This window comes from Lactuca saligna, chromosome 3 (genome assembly GCF_052625555.1).
Source record: "Lactuca saligna cultivar CGN05327 chromosome 3, ASM5262555v1, whole genome shotgun sequence".
Taxonomy (NCBI): Eukaryota; Viridiplantae; Streptophyta; class Magnoliopsida; order Asterales; family Asteraceae; genus Lactuca; species Lactuca saligna.
Window position 1 is genome coordinate 38059483 of NC_136419.1, and position 12965 is coordinate 38072447.

Below are 12965 nucleotides of genomic sequence, written 5' to 3' on the forward strand. Positions count from 1 at the left end.
TCAAGTAGCATTGTAATTGATCTCTTCAACCAAATATCTTAAATCGAACATGCCATTGTTGCATTTCACAGCTTTCACGACCTCTAAGAAAACGTCAATGGTGCACGGAATCACCAGCCTGTCTTTCTGAACGAACCCAAATTCTTCAGCAGTCTTCTCTAATAACATCTGGAACAGAGGGTGAGAAAGATGAGCTGTATTAACCACAAACCGTCGTCTCTCCTCTCCAACGTATAATGCAATACATCCTCTTGGGGTACTCACGCTTGATTGATGCCCTTGTTTATTGTCGCCATGATCACTGCTTAACAGACACTCGTAATGTAATGGCTCACAACCGAGACTAGTGCTAGTCCTTATCCTAATCTTGTTTCCCAGTCTCTTGACGAATCCTATTTTCTTGCCCAACATTTTGTAGAGTGAGCAGTCTGTTTACCAGTTTCTAGAGAAGAACCAAATTAAGTGGGAGGGTATCGTAGAAGGGGAAGTGGTGATATATAAAATGAAGGCAGCTTAACTTTCAGACTCGTTAAATTATTGTAGGGATATGATTAAATGTCCCAAGGTATCGTCTTCATGTGCTTTATACATATTATATGTTTTTTTAATGGTTGCATTCATTTTAACCAAATAAAAATTGAAAATAGGTAGAGAAGTAGCAAAGATTCTGTCTAAATACGTTGCATGATTTACAAATGTGCACGAGTCAACCAGTTAATTTTATTATCTACGGATGAGGTATTTTAGTTACGGCACAGCACACGAAGACTTGTTTTTGAGCATGAACATGTTCTGTCAACGAATGAAACATTGATCGATAAAGATACGCAGTATATTCAAGCTTTTTAATTATTACTTACAACAGGTCTAATGCATTCGGTTAAGTCTTTTTCAACAGAAATGACTTCATACAAACTTCCATATATGTCTGACCCCCTCGATCTTAAATATAATGGATGATAGGACATGTCTAATTAAATCATGGATTGAAATTCCATATCTATAGAATATGTATTCTCAATGAAGGATATAGGAACTTGAGTATGCCGGTTGGACCAATACTAGATCTTTATCTTTGTATATGATGTTATTTATATATGAGAATCAAAATGATGGTGATGCCTTAACATCGTTCATGAATTTCAATGAATTTCTATGGTTCAAAGTTTTAGAAATTTGGATGCAATCATACAGCACTACCCATAGTGGAAATTATATATAGCAAATTAATATTCCTTAAATATATTACAATTAATATCTTCAAATCTGTATAAATCAAAATTTATATATACAACTATTATGAACGTTATGTCGACGTCCGGGTGTGTTGCAAAACACCTTTTTTAGTTTTATTGCGATAAAAAAAAAAAAAAAAAACTTCATTCCGATGTTATTATGTACATAGACAGTTTTGAATTTTTCGTAAAAAAAAAAAACTATTCTGAATGGAAATATAAAGTGAACTAGCCATTAATTAATTTTCATCAAATGACTTCTGAATATTGAACTTATAATGACCACTTTAAAAAGTATACATCCAGATACTCAATGGATTATTAATGATCAATTAATTGGATGGATATAGTATTTATATACCTTTGGTAAAATGCATCCTCAAATTATAACTAGTTACCACATATTTTATTAATTAAACAATTTGCAAAATCAAAAGACAGCCGATTACAAAAGATTTCTTCGAAAAAAACAAAAAATAAAAATAAACTTTACTTTTATCATCAATCAGTTGTTATACATATACTCTATTGCCCCGTGAACATTTAACTAATTTTTTAATCCGAACTCAAAACTTACAGGCCTGTTGGCTGTAATGAACACCGGAGCATAAAAGTGAGTATGTATCTGTCTTTTGGAGCCGTGCGATTAGGTATGTACTTGGTATATCAAGAATAAAAGACCGACCACTTCTTTTATCAAAATCTTTATTGCATGAATATGTTCCTCAAAGCATAACAAGAAAACAAACACACAGGAATATATGGTTTGCTACAAGTGTCTTATCTCTGATCTTGGTTTGGTAGCTAGCTTTATTTTGACTAATTAAATATACTTCCCATGCCCGAAACAAAAAAGTAAAAATAAAATACCCGTATGTAACACTAATTATTTTCCCGGAATAGTCATAACTCATACTATATTTTTAAGATAAAATACAAACCTTATATATCTAGGGGAAACCTCTTAGGTACAAAAAGCTTGTAAACAAGTCTAACTATTACTACATCCCTAGAATGGGTCGCTTTTTTAGATTATACAACCACCGAGGAATATTGTGTTGTAGTCCCTTATATTTAAGTCCATATACTAGTATCTTTCATAATTTTGTGTCTGCATCTAAACGCCTTATTATTTTGTGTTGTAAGGGAAAGTATTTTGTGTTGTAAGGGGAAGTCAATAACAACAAACATGGCGTGTTCCTAGTCTATTTATCAACGTACGACGGGACGAGGTGGATATGTACATTTGAAAGAGAAAATCTTATAGATTATCCCATGTTTGTTTATGCTTTTCACATGTATAACAAAAATGGTACATTGCACTTGATAGCATCGTACTTTCCTTTATCTTCTTTTAATTTTTCATGTGTATTTGATAATTGTGAGATCCAAAATAAAGAAATTTACCAAATGAAGAACCCCCGCTTGTTTAATGTGGTTGAAAGCAAGGCTAAACATAGTCGGACATTTCCCAAATGATCATACTAGATGAGCGAGAGATAAACTAGTAATAGGAAGTGGAGGTTGATCAACGCACTGATGCCGTGATAGTTGTGAGTATGCAAGAGGAATATATAGGAAGTGGAGTGACATACGACAAGTATTTTGATTTTCCTCGAAACAGAAACGCATCAGATGAAAGAGTTGCATTACTTTAAGTTAAACTTAATAATGACAGACAAGAGCATGAAAAAAAAAGTAATCAAGAACTTGTTCGACGAGGTAGCACAAACATAGGGAATGGTTACTAAACTAATGAGTCAGTTGGCTTGACAATAGGAGAAGTTAAAGTCATTATCAACTCAATTTCTAGCATCAAAGGAAGGACACTTATTATGATTTTGCTAACATTTTCATTTTCTATTTCTAATAAATGTATTTCTTAATTTATATTGTAGGTGTCTCTAGTGGACATTAATCCTAAAGCTAGCAATACTCATCAAGAGGATGGAACCTACTTAAGTGTTGTTGGATGTTGGAAGGATGCAAACATTCAGAAGTCTAATGGACTTGAACTTCAGAAAAGGAAATAAAAACAATGGTAAGTTATAAAACATTTAATTTACATTGATTTTAGTATTTCCAAATGTGATTTTTGAATTTACATACATGAATTACTTACCGTTTTTTATATGGGAAATTCGTAACTCTGTGGGATTTAACAAAACACATAATCACAACAAAATGCATCTCCACGTCCAGAGTAACAATCACCACCAGTACTATCACAAGTACGTATTTCGACATGTTCATATTGATGGGTTTTACATGTATTAACACGGATAAATCGTTAACACTTAAGGGTATATGCAACCTAAAGATCTAAGTCCTAATACTATTGATGTAACATTCTATTGAACAACAACAACCCTCTAACCCTAGGTAATTCTGAAAATTGTAGAAGAAAAGCCATACCTTTTGATTATTGTGGTAAACAGTCAAGAATCCTTTTCTCCAATAACTTGGAAGCTATCATCAAAAGTGCCGTGATTCTGATGGTTTACACCCAAAATTAGCGACAATAAGCTTTTGAAAAAGGAGAGGAGATATGAGATTTTCAGCTATCTTTAGAACAGGAGGAGTTGGCCAAAATATTAAGCTCAAGGGGTCCTTTTATAATGCAACTTGGAAACCCTAGATAATTCTAAATGAATAAACTAATATTTATACAAATTTGTAATTATCCAACTTCCTATTTATCTACAAAGAATATTCCAGATACCATGAAATACCCTAGAATTCGTCCACCTCCTTCCGGGGACAGTTCTGGACTCTTTCTTGTTTAACTATTGAATAATTGTTGTAACATATCAAAAATTAAAACAAATTTGAACTTTTAAAAAATAACCCAAAACCATAAATATTAATGAAAACATTGTTTCAACAGTGTATTTCCGCAATCAGGGTATCCCAAAATCCAAATAACATAAAACCAAAGGATGTATACGATCATGCATTTGCCTTTTCACGGTCATCTAAGGTACCTGGAACAATAAATTGAAACTGTAAGCCAAAATTTAATGAGTTCCCTAAAGTACCACCATAAAAGATAACAACAACAACAACAACATGCATACAAAGCATTCAGCATGACTGGACAGTTACATCGGCCTTCAGCCTATCTGGACCGCTCTCTGGGCCTTTGGCCTGACTTGACTGCCTCACAGGCCTTCAATCTATCTGGACCTCCCTCGGTATTTTGGCCTTTAGTACTAGCTGGTCCGCCTCAACCCAGTAAACCAGAACATATCGATATAAACCTTATCAATCAATAGCAAAAAACACAGGTAGTCCTACAGATCTACGAATCTAATCACAAAACTAGTAACCACATATCTTCGTATAATAACATACAAAATTTTTGAATATCTAATCCAATAGGATGGCCTTCGTGCCTTCGACCCATAAGTACTGTAATGAAAACTCACATCTCAGTCTGAACAAATAGCTAAATAGGTCTTTGCTCCGAATCTCAACTCTACCCGTCACATATTCATCAAATAGTGACCATTCTCAAATACCACTCAAAATACCCAAAATGCCTTTACTTCAAACTTGGTCAAGGTCAAAGTCAACTACAGTTGGTCACCACACCGTGGCCATCCTTGGCTATGACGTGGCTACTAGATGACAATCTTGTCGAGTTGTGGGAACCTTGGCCACGTCATTTGAACTGGGCTCCAAAATAGCTTAATCGATTAAGTCGATTTCCTTGATCTAAAGAGCTCCAAGGCCCATATCTAGTCCATTCTAAGGTCTAAGTGGATAAAGTTTCTAACTTTACCCCTCTAGAATCTCTAAGGGATAGATATCCTTATTTCTAGACCTAAAAGGGTAAGAACAAAGCTTGGCTTAACCCATTAAGCACTTTCTCTTAAAGACAACTAGATCCCATTTTTTCCAAAATGTTCAAGCATCAAAATATAACCTTACCTTTTAGATATTCATGTTCAATGCATGTCTTGGACTCTATTAGGAAAAAAATAAGGGTTTTTGGCCAAATCTTCAATGCATATTGCTAAAACTCAGTGATATTCCAAATCCAAAGCATCTAAGATCGAAAATGACCTGGAGATTCATAAAGTAACAAACTATATGAGATCTCATCACCCAATAATCTGGGACATGAAGATTAAGGCATAAAAACCAAGATCTATTCACTTTAATCAAAAAAGCTTGGAACATAGGGACTTACAAGAGTCCAAAAGATGCATAAGAAGATGGTGAGAAGATTTGCTTGCTGAATCCTGACATAGAAGTTACATCCTTCTGAATAAATCGCCAAAAATTAACATAAAAGGCATAGAGAACAAAAATGGAGGTTAGGGTTTTCTTGGAGACTGAGAGAGTGTGATGGCGGCTGAGGGTGAGAAATTGTAGCCCTCATATTATGGAGCAAACCCCGGAAATTAGAGTTTCTCATTATACATGGCAGTAGGCTACCACATCGTGGCAGCCATTTAAAACCGATGATACCACGACCATTGCCACATCGCCTGATTCCTTTACCACAAATGTTACTATTCTTCCCCAATTGAATCAGACTTCGTTCTCGAAATCGGCTACTCAAAAAAACTTTAGGTAATGCTCCATAATCACTTACTCGGATTCCTAAGTCCATTCACAACCCTTCTGATGTTGTCACTGGACCTTGACCAAAGACACCACCTTGTTGCGCAAAGCCTTCTCCTTTCAATCTAAAATCGCTTGTAGTCTCTCAATGTAGTTCAAGCGATCATCAACCGGAACATCATCCAAAGGAATAATCACTGAATCATCATCCATACACTTTCGTAGCTGTGAAAAAAGGAAGGTGTTGTGAATCTGACTGAGCTCCTCATGCAATCCAACCTATAAGCTACCTTGGAAATCACGCGAAATAGCCTAATATATCGGGGCCCCAACTTTCTCCTCTTCCTGTAGCACATTACATGCATGTAACGACCCAAATTTACTTCCATCAGCAATATCAACATCCGTTACTCAATAAGTGTTTATGCAAATGATTTTTGGTTTTAACGTTTTATAATGAAATGAATTAAATAAAAATGGTGTTATTTAATATAGACAAAACTTCAAAAATGGTCCCTGTGGTTTCCGAAAATATCAAGTTTAATCCCTAAGTTCAAAAAACCTCACAGATGGTCCCTGTGGTTTCAAAACTTTTAACAAATGGTCCTTCTGCCTAACTCCGTCAACTTTCTACCGTTAAGTGAGGGGTATTTCTATCATTTCACTACCCAGGGACCATTTATGAGGTTTTCTATTGTTTTTTTTAAATAAATAAATAAATATGCAAGGGGTCTCACTCATCTCTCTCTCTCTCTCTCTCTCTCTCTCCCATTGTGTGTTCATCCCAAGAAAACTCAAAAGCTTCAACTGTTTGGTCACCCCTAACCCCCCCCCCCCCATTTCTCTCTCTTCGTTCATCTCTTCCCCTTTCTCTCTTCTTCTCTATTCTTCTCCATTCTTCTTCTTCCTCTAGAAAAAATCCCCCCCACTTCCCTTTTATCTGATTATGATTTTTTAAACCATGTCTCCAAAAGTTAAAGAACTTTTTTCAATTGGGAGACTGAGAGCTATTTGTAACCTTCTTTTGACTGTATAAGCATTATCACTTTGATCTAGCTCCATTCCTAAGACACATCCGGATTCAGTTTGAACAAAGGCTCGTCTTCTTCCTGTGAAATGTTTAATCCCTTCCATTTTAGTGTTTCCATGGTATTCATCTGCAGCTATTCCCCAATACAACTGTACTCCTCCATCTGAACCCTGTAATTATAGTTTTTTTTTCATTTAGGCATTTTCACGAACAATTGGTAGGTGAGACAAAGTAAAAAGAAAACACAGAGTCTTGTGAACCATGAATATGGAAGTTTACCAGTGCAGTGAAAACAGTTCCGGATTTACTATCATAGAAAACAAATGCGAAAATTCCTTCAAGATCTTTGATGACCTGATCAGCGGGGTAAGGCCCACGGTCTCGTAGCGTCCGATAAGCTTCAATCACAAACATGGCTTCGTTGGTGTTCTTTTACAGTCCGTATTGTTTGATTTGGGAGCAGAGATTGTTCAAACTCCCCATGAACAAACAATATATGTCATCAAAGGCAGTGAACAACCTTTGATGAATGGAGTAAGGACTATCCGGTTTAACATAAGCAAGCGCAGCAGCGTCGCCACTAATTCCACGCCGCCATGACTTGTGTTCTTCATCACATCGAGAGAGAGAGAGAGAGAGAGAGAGAGAGAGAGAGAGAGAGAGAGAGAGAGAGAGAGAGAGAGAGAGAGGGAGGGGGGGGGGGCTTTAGTTAAATAATTATATAATTTTTTTTTAAATAGAGAAATCTCATAAATGGTCCCTGTGTATTGAAATAACGAAAATACCCCTCACTTAACGGTAGAAAGCTGACGGAGTTAGGCGGAATGACCATTTGTTAAAAGTTTTGAAACCACAGGGACCATCTGTGAGGTTTTTTGAACTTAGGGATTAAACTTGATATTTTCGGAAACCACAGGGACCATTTTTGAAGTTTTGTCTTTAATATATAAAAGAATTACACAATAATTAAGAAGAAATAATTTAACAAATTAATTTGTGGGAGTATTTAGAGTAAATGTAACTTATGTAAAAATTATTAAGGTTGAGGGGCTAGAATGTAATTTTAAAAAAATATGAAACTTTAAAATAAAATAAGAATGGGGATATTATGGATCAATATAAGGAAGAAAAGGGACTGCTATTGTAATTTGGGAATTGCAATTACTTAGATAGGTTTCAAGTTTGAAACCTCCGTCGATTCCTCGCTCTTTTTCCTTCGGTTACGTCCTATGCATTGTAACCTAATTAAAGATGTCGTTGATCTTCATTTCTTTGGGGCTGCTACTTCGCGAGGGGAGAGAGATCGTAAAGCGAGAGAGGAAGTCGGGGAGAATTGAGGTGAGGCCGACAGGTTTTTCTTTAGTGACGCATCGAAGCTTTGAGAACCGAACCCAAATCTTGTAAGCCTTGAACTAGCATCCAGCAACAAGAACGGGATTTGAAATTCCTAGTAAGTATCCAAAACGAAAAAGCTTGCTGTGTTTTATTATAATCTGTCCCCTAGGCATCGTTGCGATGTTGTGTTTTCTTTTTCTTGGACATCATGATCTATCATTGATCCAACAACAAAGCAGGGGGATAGAATAAACCCATTTATCTCACCCAAACCGCATCAATAAACTCATGTGCATGGTCGATTTCATTTTTTTATGTACCTTTGATCGAGTATATGATCAAATGGGATGCTTGACATATGACTCTTGCTTAACCTTGAACTGTGATAACCTAGTGTGTTCTAAACCACAATTTTACCATAAAAAACAAATACAATAAATATAGACGACATGTAGTCTTTTTAACTAGTTGTGATGGTGAGCATAATAAATGAAATATTCAATAAAATAATAAGACATGAAGTTTTCCATTTTATTAATTTGGGAGAAACCGTTAACGATTTAAGAAGATATTGCACCATGCAACTTGACTTTTGGAAAACTTATTATTAAACATGAGGCTTATTACACTAGATCTCATAATTATCACCATTTTTAATCCTTTAGTTTCGGATTATATTAATAATATAATTACATGTTTAAAATTTCACCACATGTGTTGATCTTAAAGTAAATGGTGATTTTTGGTAAATGTCGGGATTCTGCACAGCAACGTTAACCTGTCTCGCGGGGCATATAAACGTCATTCAGTCCCGAATTAGGAAATGACCTCAAGAGGAAAGTTGTTGGAAATCGAGTCTAGTTTTCAGAAAATCCAGAATCAGATCAATCGGAGTTACGAATTCTATTTTATGATAAAAACACTGAACAATGATCATGGCTGGAATTATAAAAAAAAATACAATATAAAATTAAAATATGTTAAGCTAAACTTATAGACTTTGAATGTACTTAGTAACTTGATGATATATGCCATTAGGTGAGGTCTTGACGCCTTCAAGAGAGCTCAAAACTTGGAGTTACACAAATGATTCGTCAAGGCCGAGGTGAGTTAGTAATTTTTACTCACTAAATGTGCATAATTCCCGAGTACATTTCACACATGGATCATTGATTCACTTTATGTATAAATTAGTCAATGTTTTGTGTATGAGTATGATATGTACAATTAACATGCTTGCTTGCTAGTTTCCATGCTTAAGGTCTAAATTGATAATCGACTCCATTATGGTGATTATGTTGTTTATGGTATGCTAGCATAAATTTGATTAATATGATGATAGTTTGTTATGCTTTGGTGAATTGTTGATGTATTTGGTGTTATGATATTGGTTGATTGTATGAAATTTCATGCTTTATATGGCGTGTTGTTGAATCTTGCAGGGAGTTGCGTAATTGGTAGGGTAGTTTATTAAACTTGCCTTAAACCCTATCCGGAATAAATTTGGTGACATATTAGGTTGAAAGAGAACCCATACAAAAGAGCTTAAGCCGTTTTGGTGTTAGTCACCTCGTCTATCTAGAAGATCTCGCGATACATGGTACACGTACACTATCACTACAGTGTTCGTGGACTGGAGTTGTGTGGTCCTAGCAAGGAGGACTAGTACAAACTTCACGTTGGAATTGGGAGGTGTTATGGATGTACGACACTGTTGGTACCAATCCTAAACGATACCGCGGAATACTTGTATTTCGCATAGTCGGAGTAGCGAAAGGGTTGTCTGAGGTTGGTGTTTCATGTGGAAGTCATGAGCCACTTAGAGCATTCAACAATGCGGGCACACAAGTAGTGAACTGGGTGGTTCCTTTAGGGTAGGATGTACATAGAGTCTCGTGACTATCATAGGACGCTTTTGGTGATATGTGATGCTTTTGGTGAGATTCCTTTGGTGTTATGCTTTTGGTGACATTCCTTTAGTGTTATTCTTTTGGTGACATTTCTTTAGTGTTCTTCTTTTGGTGACATACCTTTGGTGATATGTTTTTATTGACATACTTTTAGTGATATGCATTTGGTGACATACTTTTGGTATTATGCATTTGGTGATGTGCTTATGGTGATATGCGTTTGAAGATATTTATTTCTTTTTGGTGATATATGTTGCTTTTGGTGATAAGTGTTGTTTCGGTGAAATGTTATGCTTTTGGTGTTACGTGATAAATTTCCTACTATATGTGAGTTTGTGTTGCTTAGTGTTATGATCTCATAAACTGAATTGTTGGCTTGTTTGGGAAATTGTACGTTTTCCTACGACTATATGCAACTTTTATTAACTCGCTCAGCAGGGGTTGACACTTGTTTCTTTTACTTTGTGCCATGTGATTGGTACAGGTAGCTTAGGAGCTTGGATTGGTGAGAGGGGTTGCTAATGGGTAATAGATTTCAATATCGATACCAATCTTGGACACGTTTTTTATTATTTACTTTAAAGTACTTTTGCTTCTGCTACATTTTAATTGGTTTGGAATAATGTTTGAATTTTTAAGTAACGTTGTGGTTTGAAAATGTTTTAAACTAATATAATAAAGTATTCCATTGCGATTTTCCGTTAAAAGGTTTTTAAAATGATAAAAGAAAATTTTGAGGTGAAAATCATGACATTATATTACACCCTTCCAGGGCAACTCCTTCAGCAAAACCATCTCACCGACCTGAAACTCCAACTCATATCGACGCTTGTCGGCATAACTCTCCTGTCGACTCTAAGCTGTCTGCAACCTCTGAGTAATCTGTTGAATAAACACTAACGTCTGAAGACTTTCTCAGTCCTTCCCTGCCGACTCTAAGTTGTGCAGCTGCGAGGGCTAGGATACTTCTTCATCAGGGTTGTTCAGGATTGTTGGTTTATGTCTTGGATATGAGGGTTGAGACCCCGATAGATTTGGGAAGTGTACCGTTTGTACAGGATTATCGGGTTGTATTTCCCGAGGAGTTGCCTGAGGTGCCTTCAGAGAGGCAAGTAGAGTTTCACATTGATTTGGTGTCGGCTGCCGCTCCGATAGCTAAGGCACCGTACCGGCTAGCTCCGCCCGAGATATAGGAGCTATCTATGCAGCTTCAGGTGCTGCTAAACTGAGGGTTTATTCGTCCGAGTAGTTCCCCGTGGGGAACTACCGATCCTATTCGTGAAAAAGGATGGGTCACACACGATTTATATCGACTATAGGGAGCTAAACATGCTAATGGTGAAAACCGTTATCCGCTCCGAGGATTAGTGATTTGTTCGATCAACTACAGGGTGTGTCTTGGTTTTCCAAAATTGATCTTCGATCGAGGTATCATTAGATGAGGATTAGGGCTAAGGATATACCGAAGACAGTTTTCAGGACTTGGTACGGACACTATGAGTTTGTGGTGATGTCATTCCGGATCACCAATTCCCGAACAATGTTCACTGATCTCATGAACATGGTATGTACACCGATGTTGAATCGGCCGGTGATCGTTTTCATTGATGATATTCTGGTCTATTCTAAGGCCAAGGAGCAACATGCGCAACATCTGAGGGAGGTATTGGAGACACTGAGAACGGAAAAGCTTTATGCCAAGTTCTCAAAGTGTGATTTCTATTTAGGAGAGGTGCGGTTTTTGGGGCACATCATCAACCAAGAGGGTATTTCGGTTTGATTCGGCCAAGGTTGAGGAAATGATGCGGTGGGAAGTACCGAAGATTGCATCTGAGATCCACAGCTTCTTGGGTCTAACGAGGTATCATCAGAGATTCATTAGGGATTTCTCCAAAATCGTTGTGTCATTGACCCATTTGACAAAGAAGAATGTGACTTTCCGGTGGGGCCCAGACCAACAGTCAGCATTCGAGACCTTGAGGCAGAGGTTAAGTGAGTCCTCGATTCTAGTACTAACCGAAGGGTTGGATGATTTGGTGGTGTATTGTGACGCATCAATCTCGAGGTTAGGGGTGGTTTTGATGCAGAGGGGGCATGTGATCGCGTATGCCTCGAGGCAGTTGAAGCCACATGAGGCAGATTACCCCACCCATAACATGCAATTAGGGGCAGTGGTGTTTTCCCTCAAAATTTGGAGGCATTACTTATACGGGGTGCAATGAACCATCTATACTGACCACAAAAGTTATAAGTATTTCATGGATTAGCATAACCTCAATATACGACAAAAGAGGTAGTTGGATGTACTGAAAGACTATGACTGCAAGATCTTATGCCATCCAGGAAAGGGCAACATGGTGGCCGATGCTTTGAGCCGCAAGACGACGGGTTCTCTAATCAGGAACGTTTATTTGAGGATAATGGTGGTCTCTCCACTATTAGATATGATCAATAAGGCTTAATTGGAGGGTTTGAAGAAAGAAAACTGGAAGATATAGCGGATTTGGGGTTAGTTTCCCTTATTTGTATGGGACAGTCGGGGACTCTTGACACAGTGTGGTCGGGTGTTGGTACTAGTGACTGGGGGAGTGAGATAGAAGATATTAGAGGAGGCACATAAGACCAAGTTCTATATACATCAGGGAGCTACAAAAATCTATAGAGATTTTCGGCTGAGCTACTGGTGGCCCTGCATTAAGCGAGAGATCGCCTGGTTTGTTGAGCGATGCTAGACCTGTAGTAAGGTTAAAGTAGGAGATCAACAGCCTTATGGAAAGGTTCAGTCGCTACCCATTCCTACGTGAAAGTGGGAAGAGATCAACATTGACTTCATCACAAATTTACAGAGGACAACAAGGGGTGTGGATGCCATTTGGGTTAGTG

The 12965-nt window shown here is 37.2% G+C and overlaps 1 protein-coding gene across 1 annotated transcript; it reads right to left on the bottom strand.

Annotated features, from left to right (window-relative positions):
• Positions 1-411, bottom strand: LOC145035380 (auxin-responsive protein SAUR27-like). Its single transcript, XM_078983926.1, has one exon. It carries the CDS (start codon positions 409-411, stop codon positions 1-3), a length of 411 nt encoding a protein of 136 aa, XP_078840052.1.
• Between the last annotated feature and the right edge of the window lie 12554 nt (positions 412-12965).